Source organism: Podarcis vaucheri (assembly GCF_965113315.1).
Source record: "Podarcis vaucheri genome assembly, chromosome: 12".
NCBI classification, from domain to species: domain Eukaryota; kingdom Metazoa; phylum Chordata; class Lepidosauria; order Squamata; family Lacertidae; genus Podarcis; species Podarcis vaucheri.
This window is the reverse complement of record NC_138750.1, coordinates 63871161-63884193: the sequence shown is the minus strand read 5'-3', so window position 1 is coordinate 63884193 and position 13033 is coordinate 63871161. Positions and strand designations below refer to the sequence as shown.

Below are 13033 nucleotides of genomic sequence, written 5' to 3'. Positions count from 1 at the left end.
GCGGCTCATTCATTGGGTATACATATTCAATAATAACATATTCAAATCAACCATATGTACTCTTCTATATACCTTAACGCTCCTCCTTCCACAAGGTTTATTTAACTTTAAACATTTTAATTGCCCCAAATTGTTCAAACCTACTCAAATAATTAAATATCTTCTCAAACCAATCCTCCTCTTTCTCACAGACCTTAAACCCTTTCATTCTATGTATCTTCACAGTTAGGTATTCTAACATTATAATATTATTCAGTTTTTTCCTCCATTGCTTCACCCCTAGTTCTTCTGCATTTTTCCAATTACTCGCTATAACCTGTCTGGCTGCAATTACCATCAGTATTACCCATTTGCATTCCTCTTTTGTTTTTAACGAAGTACTACTCAGGGTAATAAAGAACCATTAATTTAGTTATTTCCACGTTCCTTCCCACAATTCCCGATATTTCTCTACCAATCTGTTTCCAAAATTCATTAACTAACAGACAGTCCCACCACATATGATTGTACGTTCGCATCACTCCACATTTCCTCCAGCAATTCTTGCTTCCATATTTTGTAATATGATATAACCTTACAGGTGTATAATACCATTTTTGTACCAGCTTCAACCCCTGTTCCTGGATTATCCTAGAGGTCGCAACAAAGAGTGGTTGTCGAAAGATTCTTTCCCAATCTTCATCTAAAATCTGTTCCTGAGTAACCTCCAATATTCTTTCAAACTTTCCTTTTGTGATTTCCCTGTGGGGTGAATGTTGACCCCCCTCACCCTGGTCCCCTGGTCAGCCACTGAATGGGAGACCCACTGAGAAATTCCCATGTGCTTTGCCTTGAGGTTCCCTATCGGAAAGGCGCTCTGTGAATAAATGCAATATTGTCAGGAGGCGGGTTAATTTGGATGTTGGGAAAACCCATTTCTGGTATGCGTGTGTCTTTGGAAGCTGGGAAGGGCAGAGAAAAGAAAAGAAAAATCTTTATGCAGCACATAGTTAAACCCTGGAACTCCCTGCCGCAGGGGATTTAGGCAGATTCATGGAGGATTTAGGAGATTTAAACCTGGAGATTTAGGCAGATTCGTGGAGGGCCTTCAGAGGACGGCCTTGCCGTGCGCCAGAAGGCCGAGGAGAAACAAGCTGCGCCACCTCCCAGCCAGGGCCCCCACCCAGAGCCTGTGAGGCTGAGCACAGGCCTTATCAGGGTGGAACACACAACGTATCTCAAGGGGCAAACTTGCACTTTTGTCGGTGAAGCGGCTTGGGAGTCTGGCAGGGCTCGGATCTGTGGCTGCAACGTTGGGGCACAGTCCACTTCATGACAACGGATTTAATTTGTGGGGTCTGGCTCCTCGTGGCCCCTGCCTCACCCAGTGCTAGCTGTGGGGTGTATATATTTTTGTTTTGGATCCCGGACGCAGAAGGCAAGGCCCGGGTCTGGAATTCCCAGGTAAGAAGCATCCGTGGGGAATGGCATTCAAGGATGGAGACTGGGCGCAGTTCAGAGAGGGCAGGAGGGAGCTGCAACTACCATGAAGTCCTGGACCCACTCCTGCTCTAGAACAGACCTATCTGGATCTAGGAACATTGGGACCTCCCGCTTCAGAGGAAGTCTACCTCTTGCTGCTGGGGGAGAAACAACAGAAGGGGGCTCTGGGCTTCGTGTCCCCTTGGCGCGTCTCCGAGATGCGTCTCATGTAGAAGTCTGGTTGGTTTTTTTTTTGCTGAACTCTTTGATTATACAGTCATATCTCGGGTTACAGGTGCTTCAGGTTGCGTTTTTTTTGGGTTACGGATGTTTTAACATATCATTTTCAACAATAATTAAACATACATTTATATCTTATACAATTTTTTGACTTCCGTCAATCACATCTGGAAATTTTCCAATCTGTTCACTTACTTTACATTTCTTACTTTCACTACTACATTTAAATTTCAAAACTAATCTCTCTATTCTTTCTCTGCTTTGCAATATTTCATATATTCCTCCTTACAAAACCTCTTGTAGTCCTACTACTGCAATTTGTTGATTACAATTGCTTTTCAAATAGTTCGTATATTGCTTCCAATCTTCTGTGAATCTCTCGTCCCGCAAGTTTCGAATCCTTCCTGTCATTTTATCTAATTCTGCGTAGTCCGTTAATTTCGTCTGCCATTCTTCTTTCATCGGAATTTCTTCTTGCTTCCATTTCTGGGCTAACAATACTCTTGCTGCTGTTGTTGCATATAAAAACAAATTAACATCTTGTCTCTTAATGTCCTCACCTGGAATACCCACTGCTCTGTCTTTGCAGCGTCTGTTTCAGCTGTTGTTGCTGATGACATAGAATCATAGAGCTGGACGGGGGCATCAGGGGGCATCTAGTCCAACCCCCTGCAACGCAGGAATAAGCATAGACAGGATCCTTCAAGTGTTGTGGCTGACCCCATCCTCTCTCGACCCTTGACCCCGCTTGGCTTCTTCAAGCTAGGCTGTGTGTGTGGCTGGCTGGGTCCAGGCTGCTGTCAGCATACCTGTGGTCAGAGGAAACATGGTGGCCTAGTGGCTAGCGTGTTGGAAGAGGACCTGGGAGAGACCAGGGTTCAGAGAGACCCACCTGGCCGTGAAGATCCCTGGGTGATCTTGGGGCCAACCAGGGCTATGGGCTAGCCTGGAGAAGAGGAGGTTAAGGGGTGATATGATAGCCATGTTCCAATATATAAAAGGATGTCACATAGAGGAGGGAGAAAGGTTGTTTTCTGCTGCTCCAGAGAAGCGGACACGGAGCAATGGATCCAAACTACAAGAGAGAAGATTCCACCTAAACATTAGGAAGAACTTCCTGACAGTAAGAGCTGTTTGACAGTGGAATTTGCTGCCAAGGAGTGTGGTGGAGTCTCCTCCTTTGGAGGTCTTTAAGCAGAGGCTTGACAACCATATGTCAGGAGTGCTCTGATGGTGTTTCCTGCTTGGCAGGGGGTTGGACTCGATGGCCCTTGGGGTCTCTTCCAACTCTAGGATTCTATGATTCTATTTTTCTAGATAAATAAATGATTCTCTCCTTTGTTCTCTCCACTGGAGAGGAACCGGAACTAAATTCCGCCAAGTTCCAGCTGGGAGGGGGGGAGATCCTGGGGCCAACTCCCAGACTAGCCTACCTCACAGGGGTCTTGTGCGGATAATATGGAGGGTGGGGTCGTGCAGGGCACCTTGAGCTCCTGCGAGGAAAAGTGGAAGACAAACACACCTGCCCGTGTGGGTTCCTTGGAGGAGGGAGTGACTGCCTGCCCTTAAGGAAGCTCACCTTGCACCCACTGTTTCTTGACAACGCCTGATCACGAAAACTCCCTTTTGGGGGAAGGGTCTTGAAGGAGTCCTGGGGGCCCGGCTGCAGGCCCTGCAGGGATGAGGCTGATAATCCAGACCCCAAATCAACCCTGGGGCAGGACCTTTATTTGGGAGAGGGACAATGGGAGCGTGAGGGGCCGCGTTCCCTCCATCTCTCAGCAAGTCCTCTACAGCTTGGGACGAGGTAACCTCAGAGACACCATAATAATAATAATAATAATAATAATAATAATTTATTTATACCCTGCCCATCTGGCTGGGCTTCCCCAGCCACTCTGGGCAGCTTCCAACAAAATATTAAAATACTGTGGGCTGCTGCTGAGGACCTGCCGGTGGCCCTGGACACACAGAATGGTAGAATGGTAGAGAGGTAAGGGACCCCCAAGGGCCATCTAGTCCAACCCCTTGCAATGCAAGAATCGCAGCTCAAGGATCCCTAAGCAGCCACCCAACCTCTGCTTAAAAGGCGTCTGCCGCATCCGAGTTACACTCTCACAGTCAGAAAGTTACTCCCAACGTTTAGTCGGAATCTCCTTTCTTTGCAATTTGGATCCATGGGTTCAAGTCCTACCCTCTGGAGCAGCAGAAAACAAGCCAGCCCAATTTCCCATGTGAGGCCCTTCAGATATTTGAAGACGGCTCTCACAGCACCTCAGTCAGTTGCACAGATTAGGAACTTCCTTCAGTGTGGCAACACCTAACGTATAGGGCAGCAGACCCTCCCAGTGTCCCTATTTTCCAGGGACAGTCTCAGATTTACAGAAGCCACCCCAGTTACTGATTTGACCTGGAAGGTCCCAATTTTCCTTTTGTTGTCGTTTAGTCATGTCCTACTCTTCGTGACCCCCTGGACCAGAGCAGGCCAGGCACTTCTACCCTCCACTGCCTCCCGCAGTTTGGTCAAACTCATGCTGGTAGCTTCAAGAATACTGTCTCGTCCTCTGTCATCCCCTTCACCTTGTGCCCTCCATCTTTCCCAACATCAGGGTCTTTTCCAGGGAGTCTTCTCTTCTCATGAGGTGGCCCAAGTCTTGGAGCCTCAGCTTCAGGATCTGTCCTTCCAGTGAGCACTCAGGGCTGATTTCCTTCAAAATGGAGAGGTTTGATCTTCTTGCAGTCCATGGGACTCTCAAGAGTCTCCTCCAGCACCAGAATTCAAAAGCATCCATTCTTCGGCGATCAGCCTTCTTTATGGTCCAGCTCTCACTTCCATACATCACTACTGGGAAAACTATAGCTTTAACTATAAGGGCCTTTGTTCGCAAGGTGATATCTCTGCTTTTTAAGATGCTGTTTAGGTTTGTCATTGCTTTTCTCCCAAGAAGCAGGCGTATTTTAATTTCGTGACTGCTGTCACCGTCTGCAGTGATCATGGAGCCCAAGAAAGTAAAATCTCTCACTGCCTCCATTTCTTCCCCTTCTATTTGCCAGGAGGTGATGGGACCAGTGGCCATGAACTTCGTTTTTTTGATGTTGAGCTTCAGACCATATGCGCTCTCCTCTTTCACCCTCATTCAAAGGTTCTTTAATTCCTCCTCACTTTCTGCCATCAAGGTTGTGTCATCTGCATATCTGAGGTTGTTGATATTTCTTCCGGCGATCTTAATTCCGGCTTGGGATTCATCCAGCCCAGCCTTTCGCATGATGAATTCTGCATATAAGTTAAATAACCAGGGAGACAATATACAGCCTTGTCGTACTCCTTTCCCAATTTTGAACCAATCAGTTGATCCATATCCAGTTCTAACTGTAGCTTCTTTTCCTACATAGAGATTTCTCAGCAGACAGATGAGGTGATCAGGCACTCCCACTTCTTTAAGAACTTGCCATAGTTTGCTGTGGTCGACACAGTCAAAGGCTTTTGCATAGTCAATGAAGCAGAAGTAGATGTCTTTCTGGAACTCTCTAGCTTTCTCCATAATCCAGCGCATGTTTGCAATTTGGTCTCTGGTTCCTCTGCCTCTTCTAAATCCAGCTTGCACTTCTGGGAGTTCTCGGTCCACATACTGCTTAACGATTTTCCTTAGGACATCCCTATTTTCACTGGAGAAATGTTGGAGGGTACAACTCAAGACAGCCACCTACGACTGGGGGGTTTTCCGTTCCTTTGGGCAATCCCAGTTTAGGATGGTTAATTCCCCACACCCAGCTGCAGGCAGCGTTGTGACCACGGGACTGTTTTCATTATGGGAGATTGCTTTTATTTATTTATTTGCCATTGTTTTTATTGATTTCCATATTATATATGTATAGATTCATAGAATCCTAGAATCCTAGAGTTGGAAGAGACCACAAGGGCCATCGAGTCCAACCCCCTGCCAAGCAGGAAACACCATCAGAGCACTCCTGACATATGGTTGTCAAGCCTCTGCTTAAAGACCTCCAAAGCAGGAGACTCCACCACACTCCTTGGCAGCAAATTCCACTGTCGAACAGCTCTTACTGTCAGGAAGTTCTTCCTAATGTTTAGGTGGAATCTTCTTTCTTGTGGTTTCGATCCATTGCTCCGTGTCCGCTTCTCTGGAGCAGCAGAAAACAACCTTTCTCCCTCCTCTATGTGACATCCTTTTCTATATTTGAACATGGCTATCATATCACCCCTTAACCTCCTCTTCTCCAGGCTAAACATGCCCAGCTCCCTTAGCCGTTCCTCATAAGGCATCGTTTCCAGGCCTTTGACCATTTTGGTTGCCCTCCTCTGGACACGTTCCAGTTTCTCAGTGTCCTTCTTGAATTGTGGTGCCCAGAACTGGACACAGTACTCCAGGTGAGGTCTGACCAGAGCAGAATACAGTGGCACTATTACTTCCCTTGATCTAGATGCTATACTCCTATTGATGCAGCCCAGAATTGCATTGGCTTTTTTAGCTGCCGCGTTATTCTTACAATATTCTTACAATATTGGTAACCTAAAACTCTCAGGTTTACCACTTCCCTCTACCCCTCTTCTGGTTTTCTTGTTTCCACACTATAATATTTACATGTTGATTTATATCAGCATACTGTTCATAGCTATACATAGTTCTTTCTATAATCTCACATAGAATGCTCCATCATTTATACGTTGTAAGGTTTCTCTCAGACCTGCCAGTGTTCTTATATGTAAACAGTGTTTCTCAAGGTAAGTTATAAATTTCTTCCAGTCTTTTTGGAATGTCTAGTCGTCCTGCTCACAGATTCGTCCGGTCAGCCTGGCTAATTCTGCGTACTCTACCATCTTTGTTTGCCATTCCTCGATAGTCGGCAGATCTTGATGTTTCCATCCTTGAGCTATCAAAACTTTGCTTTTATGTGACGTGTTTCCTTGTTGGGCTTTTAATGTCAACCAGTCTAGACGCTCCGCTAGCAAAATGACTCTGATAACAACATGGGGTTCTACTGCGTTCTGGACCGCTTCCAAAGGCAGCACTCTGCAGAGAACGCCTTGCTGATCTAATCTGGCCAGCATGTCTGCCTGCAGGGGCCAGATCCCTCTCTCTTCCAGGAAGGGTGCAGTTGGCACAGCAGTGCAAGCAGATAAAAAAGGCCCTCAGATGCCCCCTCAGACTCCATCGGCAGTGCTGGGTTTATCTGGGAGGACCTGCTTCTTAAGAGGAAGTGAGATCCCACTGCTACCCCCCTCCAGAGGAGACCAGCCAGTCCCTCACCAGGAACCTGCTCTGCACTGAGTTGCTCCATTGAGCTCAGCAGAGTGCAGGGCGGACTGGCAGAAGCTTCCTGGGGTTGCAGCCCCACCCAGCAATGCCATGAATTGAATCCAGGACCCTCTGCATGCGACCCTCAGTAAGACTGCAGTCCTTATGCATGAATAAAGGGCAATTTAAATAGGAAGATAGTTTTGCACGCCAGTCTCCAAGCAGTGTGAGATTCCAGGGGTTCCAGGCACTTGCCCAGAACTCTGTCATGAAATTCTACTCAATATTGATCCAGATCAGAACTCCAATGTATACTTAGCGGAGTAAGAATAGACCAGAGGCAATGAATACTTCATCCAGCAGAGCTTCACTGCTACTGAAGGCAAATGAGCATCATGGTCACAAATCTAATGCAGTCAGGATTGGCCCTGCCCATCAGAAATCCAGTTAAACTTACAATAACTTATAATAAGACTAAAACCTTAATGCTAAGCATACTATGTACAGAAGACCACGCCAGAAGGAAAAGAGACAGAAAGAGAAAGTGAAACCCACGCTCCTTCTGGCCTTATTATTATAGTCAGCATGACCGTGACAGAAGAGATAAGAGAACCATTTTAAGCCAGCTGTACTCAGCTTCTCGGAAGAAATAACCCAAACATCATGAACCTTCTGCTTGTTTCTTTCACACAGAGAAGCTCCCAGAACCCTCTTGAATTAAGTAGAATAGGAAAGATCTCTACACATCAAATCAATACTTTCTGCACCAAGAGATGCAAACTGACAAACTCCTGTTTCTTTTTGGAATAAGGCACAATGGGGAAAAGAGGAGACTGAGAGGAGGCGTGACAGCCATCTTCAAATATCTCAAGGGCTGTCACATGGAAGAGGGAGTATGCTAGGCTTTTAGCTCCTCTGCAGCGCAAAGCACAGATCTATCAGGGGCAAAGCCAGGTGAATCTTGGCAGCTGGAAAATCCTCAACCACTTTTGGTCAACGTAATGGAGGGAAAGAGTCAGAGGAATGGCTAGGTAGTCTTCCCAGGAGGACTCTGTTTCTCCACCTTTTCCTCTTGTGCTTCTTTAGAACTTTCACCTCCTGCCGTTCTTTTCCTGTCCCATCTCTTGCAGAAAAGCCACCCCTGGGCCCAGGCAGCAACCCGGGTGACGCAATGGCTGAAGAAGAGCAGGTGATCGAGATGGCAGCTCTCGGCCGCCCGTTCCAGCTGGGGATGCTCTACGACTGCCGAAGGGACAACCTCATCCCAGGTAAATGGACGATCCCTCTGCCTCCCCCGGTGCCCAGAGAGAAGGAGATTTTCTGGCAAACCACCATGAGCCATTATGGGGGCTGGGTAGTGGTGGGGGGGTGGCAACCCTCTTTCCTCTCAAACCCTCTAAGAAGGCCTCCAAGGTGGTGGCCGGAGAGTCTTGGGATTTTATTTGGCCATCAACATTTCAGCTCCAGTTTGTGATGTTGTGGTGATGCCACTTTCTGGAAGGCACCAAAACTGTCTTGGAATTCTACTCTTATTGATCCGAATCAGAACTCCAATTATAATTAGCAGAGTAAAAACTTAAACACGTTGCAGGATTCCCCAAAAAATAGACCAGAGGCGATGAATACTTCATCCAGCAAAGCTTTACTGTTACTGAAGGCAACTGAGCGAAATGGTCACAAATCCATTCAGGATTGGCACTGCCCGTAAGAAGTCCAGTTGCAGCAGACTTAACTTAAACTTACAATAACACAATAAGATTAAAACTTAACACTACATACAGAACACCACACCAGAAGGAAGAGCTAGAAAAGAGTGAAACCTAGGTTCCTTCTGGCCTTATGATTACAGTGGTACCTCGGGTAACAGACGCTTCAGATTACAGATGCTTCAGGTTACAGACTCCGCTAACCCAGAAAGAGTAACCTGGGGTAAGAACTTTGCTTCGGGATGAGAACAGAAATCGCACAGCGGCGGCAGCGGGAGGCCCCATTAGCTAAAGCGGTACCTCAGGTTAAGAACAGTTTCAGGTTAAGAACGGACCTCCAGAACGAATTAAGTTCTTAACCTGAGGTACCACTGTATAGTCAGCATGACCGTGACAGAAAGAGATAACAGGGCTGCTTCTCTGAAGGAATAACCCAAACATCAGGAACCTTCTGCTTGTTTCTTTCACACAGAGAAACTTCCCATATCCCCTTGAACTAATTAGAATAGGAAAGATCTCTACACATCAGATCAATACTTTCTGTACCAAGAAATGCAAACGGACACAAACCTGTTCTCCACTTCCTCTAAAGTTTGCTTCCTCCTCCTCAACAGAAGCCTCTGCTTTTCAGCCTCAAGTGCAGGAAGGCAGGGAAGAGATTAGGGGTGCAGTCACTGATTTTGCCGCCGGGACCACATAACACTGGTCCTGAGAGATCTGCATTGACTCCAAGTACGTTTCTGAGCACAATTCAAAGTGTTGGTGCTGACCTTTAAAGCCCTAAACGGCCTCGGTCCAGTAGACCTGAAGGAGCGTCTCCACCCCCATCGTTCTGCCCGGACACTGAGGTCCAATTCTGAGGGCCTTCTGGTGTTTCCCTCCCTGCGAGAAGTGAGGTTACAGGGAACCAGACAGAGGGCCTTCTCGGTGGTGGCACCCGCCCTGTGGAATGCCCTCCCTTCAGATGTGAAGGAAATAAGCAGCTATCTTCTCTTTAAAAGACATCTGAAGGCAGCCCTGTTTAGGGAAGTTTTGAATATTTAATGCTGTATTGTTTTTAACACTTTTTTAAAAAGCGTTTATTAATTTTCCAATTAAAACATCTAATTAACATATCAAATCAAATCCAAAGAAAATAAAAAACTAAAATAAAAAAGTCCAATTGTCTTCCAAATTGTAATAATTTTTGTTTTGGCTTCCCACGGTCTGAATTCCGAAGCGCTTTCAACATCATAGTCCTGCCTCTCATCATCATCAATGTTTTTCATAATTCCATATCCGATCTTTTCCTCCATGTTTTGACTCTGGTTCTGCGATCCTCATTCATGTCAGAAAACAGATACTTTTTTCCCTATGGAGTGCAGATTTGTCCATATATTGTATATTGTCCGTATATCGCACGGCTTCATTTAATTGCATCCAAATTCAGAGTTCTGTCCAGCTCTTTGAGAATTGTTATTTTGGCACCTCCCAAATCGTTAATCTTTCCCGTCCAGGTGTTATGAAAGAAACAGAGAGAAACCTCCTTCTGAAACTCCTTGTTGATTTATTCTTGAGCAGACTGTTTGCAATGTAGCCATATATCAGACAGTTAACAATTGGCCTTTGGAATCCACCCAGTCCCCTCTCCGGGCCCTAGAGGGCGGCTGCCAAACATCCATTTAGCCCTCTCTGTCGCTCATAATAAAAAACTTATTTTTGCAAACAGTTGTATATATAATATTGTTTCCAGTCTTTATAACCAACCATCAGTTAGCTCCTGTTTCTCTTAATCAGGGAAGTATTTCAGATATTCCATAAATGCATAGTGGGTAGACGCAATTTTTGTTCTTTGTTCTTTTGTTTTCGTCTTTAACAGGCATTTCAAATCTTAGAAGAAAAGCAGCTGTGTATAAGTCCCAATTATATATGAAAGTCCATTTGTACTCACTTTTTGAAGAGCAATTTAGGTTCTTAATGAGGCTTGGCATGCAATACGGATTGTTAATGTTAGAGGAAGAAGAAAAAACTTACCGAGCCCCTCCACATTCCAAACATCATGATGAGGATCTCTTTGAAGTTTGATCTTTTGCACCAGAGACTGTACATTCTGCAGGTTTTCCCCCAGCTTCGTCAGTTCAGAGCGTGTCTGTTTGTTTTCCAAATCTTTATATTTCCCCAAACAGATGCGTCCGGCTATGGGCTGGCATCGCAGGAGTGTCAGTCTGTCCCTTGCTCTGTGACCCAGTGCCCCTGCCGCCTGCCACATCGGCAATCTGGGGCAAACCGGGAGACAGCCCGCCCCTGCCTTGGGGAGGCTGCCAGGGCTAATTACCCCCATATCAGCCCTGAATTATCGGAAAGGCTGAAGTCCGATCGTGTGGAATCCGCCATTTTCCACCGCAGGAAACAGGAAGCCACTGTATTAACACTTGATTGGAAGCCACCCAGAGTGGCGGGGGAAACTCAGCCAGATGGGCGGGGTACAAATAATAAATTATTATTATATTGCTTTCCGTCCTTTCACCCGGCAGTGACTCCCAGCCGCCCCACAGCATCATACAGCTGTACTGGCTGGGGCTGACGAGAGCTGTGCACCCAAACAGCTGGAGAGGGCTCTTGATGGCTGTTAGCCATGACGGTTATCACACATGGAGGCAGTACTGTGAGAACAGCATCCTGGACCAGAAGGGTCCAGCAAGACTCTTATGCTCGTTTGCATCACACTGCCCTCACTCTCCATTGGACTTCACTTGCCATCAGTGATGGTAGCACGTAGCCAAATCTAGCATCTGGTCAGCCACCGTGAGGACAGGATCCTGGACTAGATGCGCCCCTTTGGCCTGATCCAGCAGATGCTCTTCTGATGTTCTTATGTTGCATAAGTCTTTATTGTCTCCCAGTAGCCAAACCTAGGAAGGTGAGGATTGTCATAGTCTTTTGCAAGTGCAATAGAACTGTCTGCATACACATTGGCGAAGGGATTGCGCATAACAGAGCATCCAATATTTCACATGCAATTCCACATCCCATTGCACTGACCTCTTGCTGCGTCTCTGTTCAATTGCAGGCATCACTTTGTGGGATCCAGGGGTGCTGAAGGAGAACATTGATGTGCGGCCACAGCCCAACACCGCAACGCAAGTCGTTGAATACGACATGATCTTACACAAAACCCGTGCACTGAATGTCTCAGGATCGTTGAAGGCCAGTTTCTTGGCGGGGCTGGTCAAGGTGGACGGATCAGCCAAATTTCTCTCGGATGCCCGGAAGTCCACACGCCAGGCCCGAATAACCCTCCAGTACTCGGCCACCACACATTTTGAGCAGCTGACCATGCACCATATGGGGCTGCAACATATCACTTACCCAGAGGTCTTCAGCGAAGGGCTGAGCACCCACGTGGTCGTTGGCATCCTGTATGGAGCCCACGCCTTCTTTGTGTTTGACCAAATGTCTTCTTCCTCCGAGAGTGTCCAAGATATTCAAGCCGAACTCCATGTGATGGTGGCCAAAGTTCCTCTGGTTTGCCAAGGAGAGGCAGAGACCAAGCTGAAAGGTGAGGAAGAGGCTGTGGTTGAAAAATTCAGCTGTACCTTCCATGGGGACATTGCGCTAGAAAGCAACCCAACCAGCTACGAGGAAGCCTTGAAAGTCTATTCCAGCCTCCCCAAAATGCTGGGTGACCAAGGGGAGAAGGCAGTGCCTGTGAAGGTCTGGCTGTACCCACTGAACAGGCTGGAGCCCAAGGCTGCAAGGCTTGTGCGTCAGGTCAGCTCTAAGCTCATCTCTGACATCGAGGAAGCTCTGGAGCAGCTGGGGGAAGTCAACAGGAGGTGCAACGACCTCCTGAAGGAGCCAACTGCCACCGTCTTCCCAGAAATCCAGAAGAAAATCCTGCAGTTCCAAGATCTGTGCTGCCAGTACAGGCGGGCTTTGCAGAAGCAGGTGGCAGGGCTCTTGCCTGCGATTCGTGCCGGAGCAGAGCAAGAAAGTGCCTTGGGGGACACCGTGAGGATGCACCAGCAGTCGGCGTTCAGAAGCCAGTGGCTCCACAAATTCCTGGATCTGAAATTCCGAGAGATCTATTACGTCAACTTCTTCCTGGGCTTGTCGAAGGGGAAGGTATCCTCCCAGGATGACGTGGTGAAGAGGGTGCTCGATCACAAAATGGACATCGTCCTTGCATTTACGTTCACCTCATTGCAAGCAAAGGAGCCCTACTTGGAGGAGTTAAACGCAGCCTTGGATCAAGTATCCGAACTCAAGCCAGAGACTTCTGCAGGAGACAAGAGCTTTGCTCCGTGGTTTGAGGACGAAAACCTATTAAAGAGAGTCCAGAAGGCGGCCATGGTCTTTGCAGAATATTCTCTGTTTTCTTACCCTGGG

The 13033-nt window shown here is 47.0% G+C and overlaps 1 protein-coding gene across 5 annotated transcripts in view; it reads left to right on the top strand.

The window, feature by feature from the left end:
- Nucleotides 1–382: 382 nt before the first annotated feature.
- Nucleotides 383–13033, top strand: part of LOC309514890 (verrucotoxin subunit beta-like) — a 13677-nt gene continuing 1026 nt past the window's right edge. The window contains exons 1-3 of one of the 5 annotated variants that reach the window (XM_082192333.1): nt 383–1443; nt 8090–8227; nt 11715–13033. The exon at nt 11715–13033 is cut by the window's right edge and continues 1026 nt beyond it. In XM_082192333.1, coding sequence (XP_082048459.1) covers nt 8131–8227; nt 11715–13033 — 1416 coding nt within the window. In that variant the 5' untranslated portion in view covers nt 383–1443; nt 8090–8130. The other 4 variants (XM_082192335.1, XM_082192337.1, XM_082192334.1 and 1 more) reach the window with 4 other exon arrangements.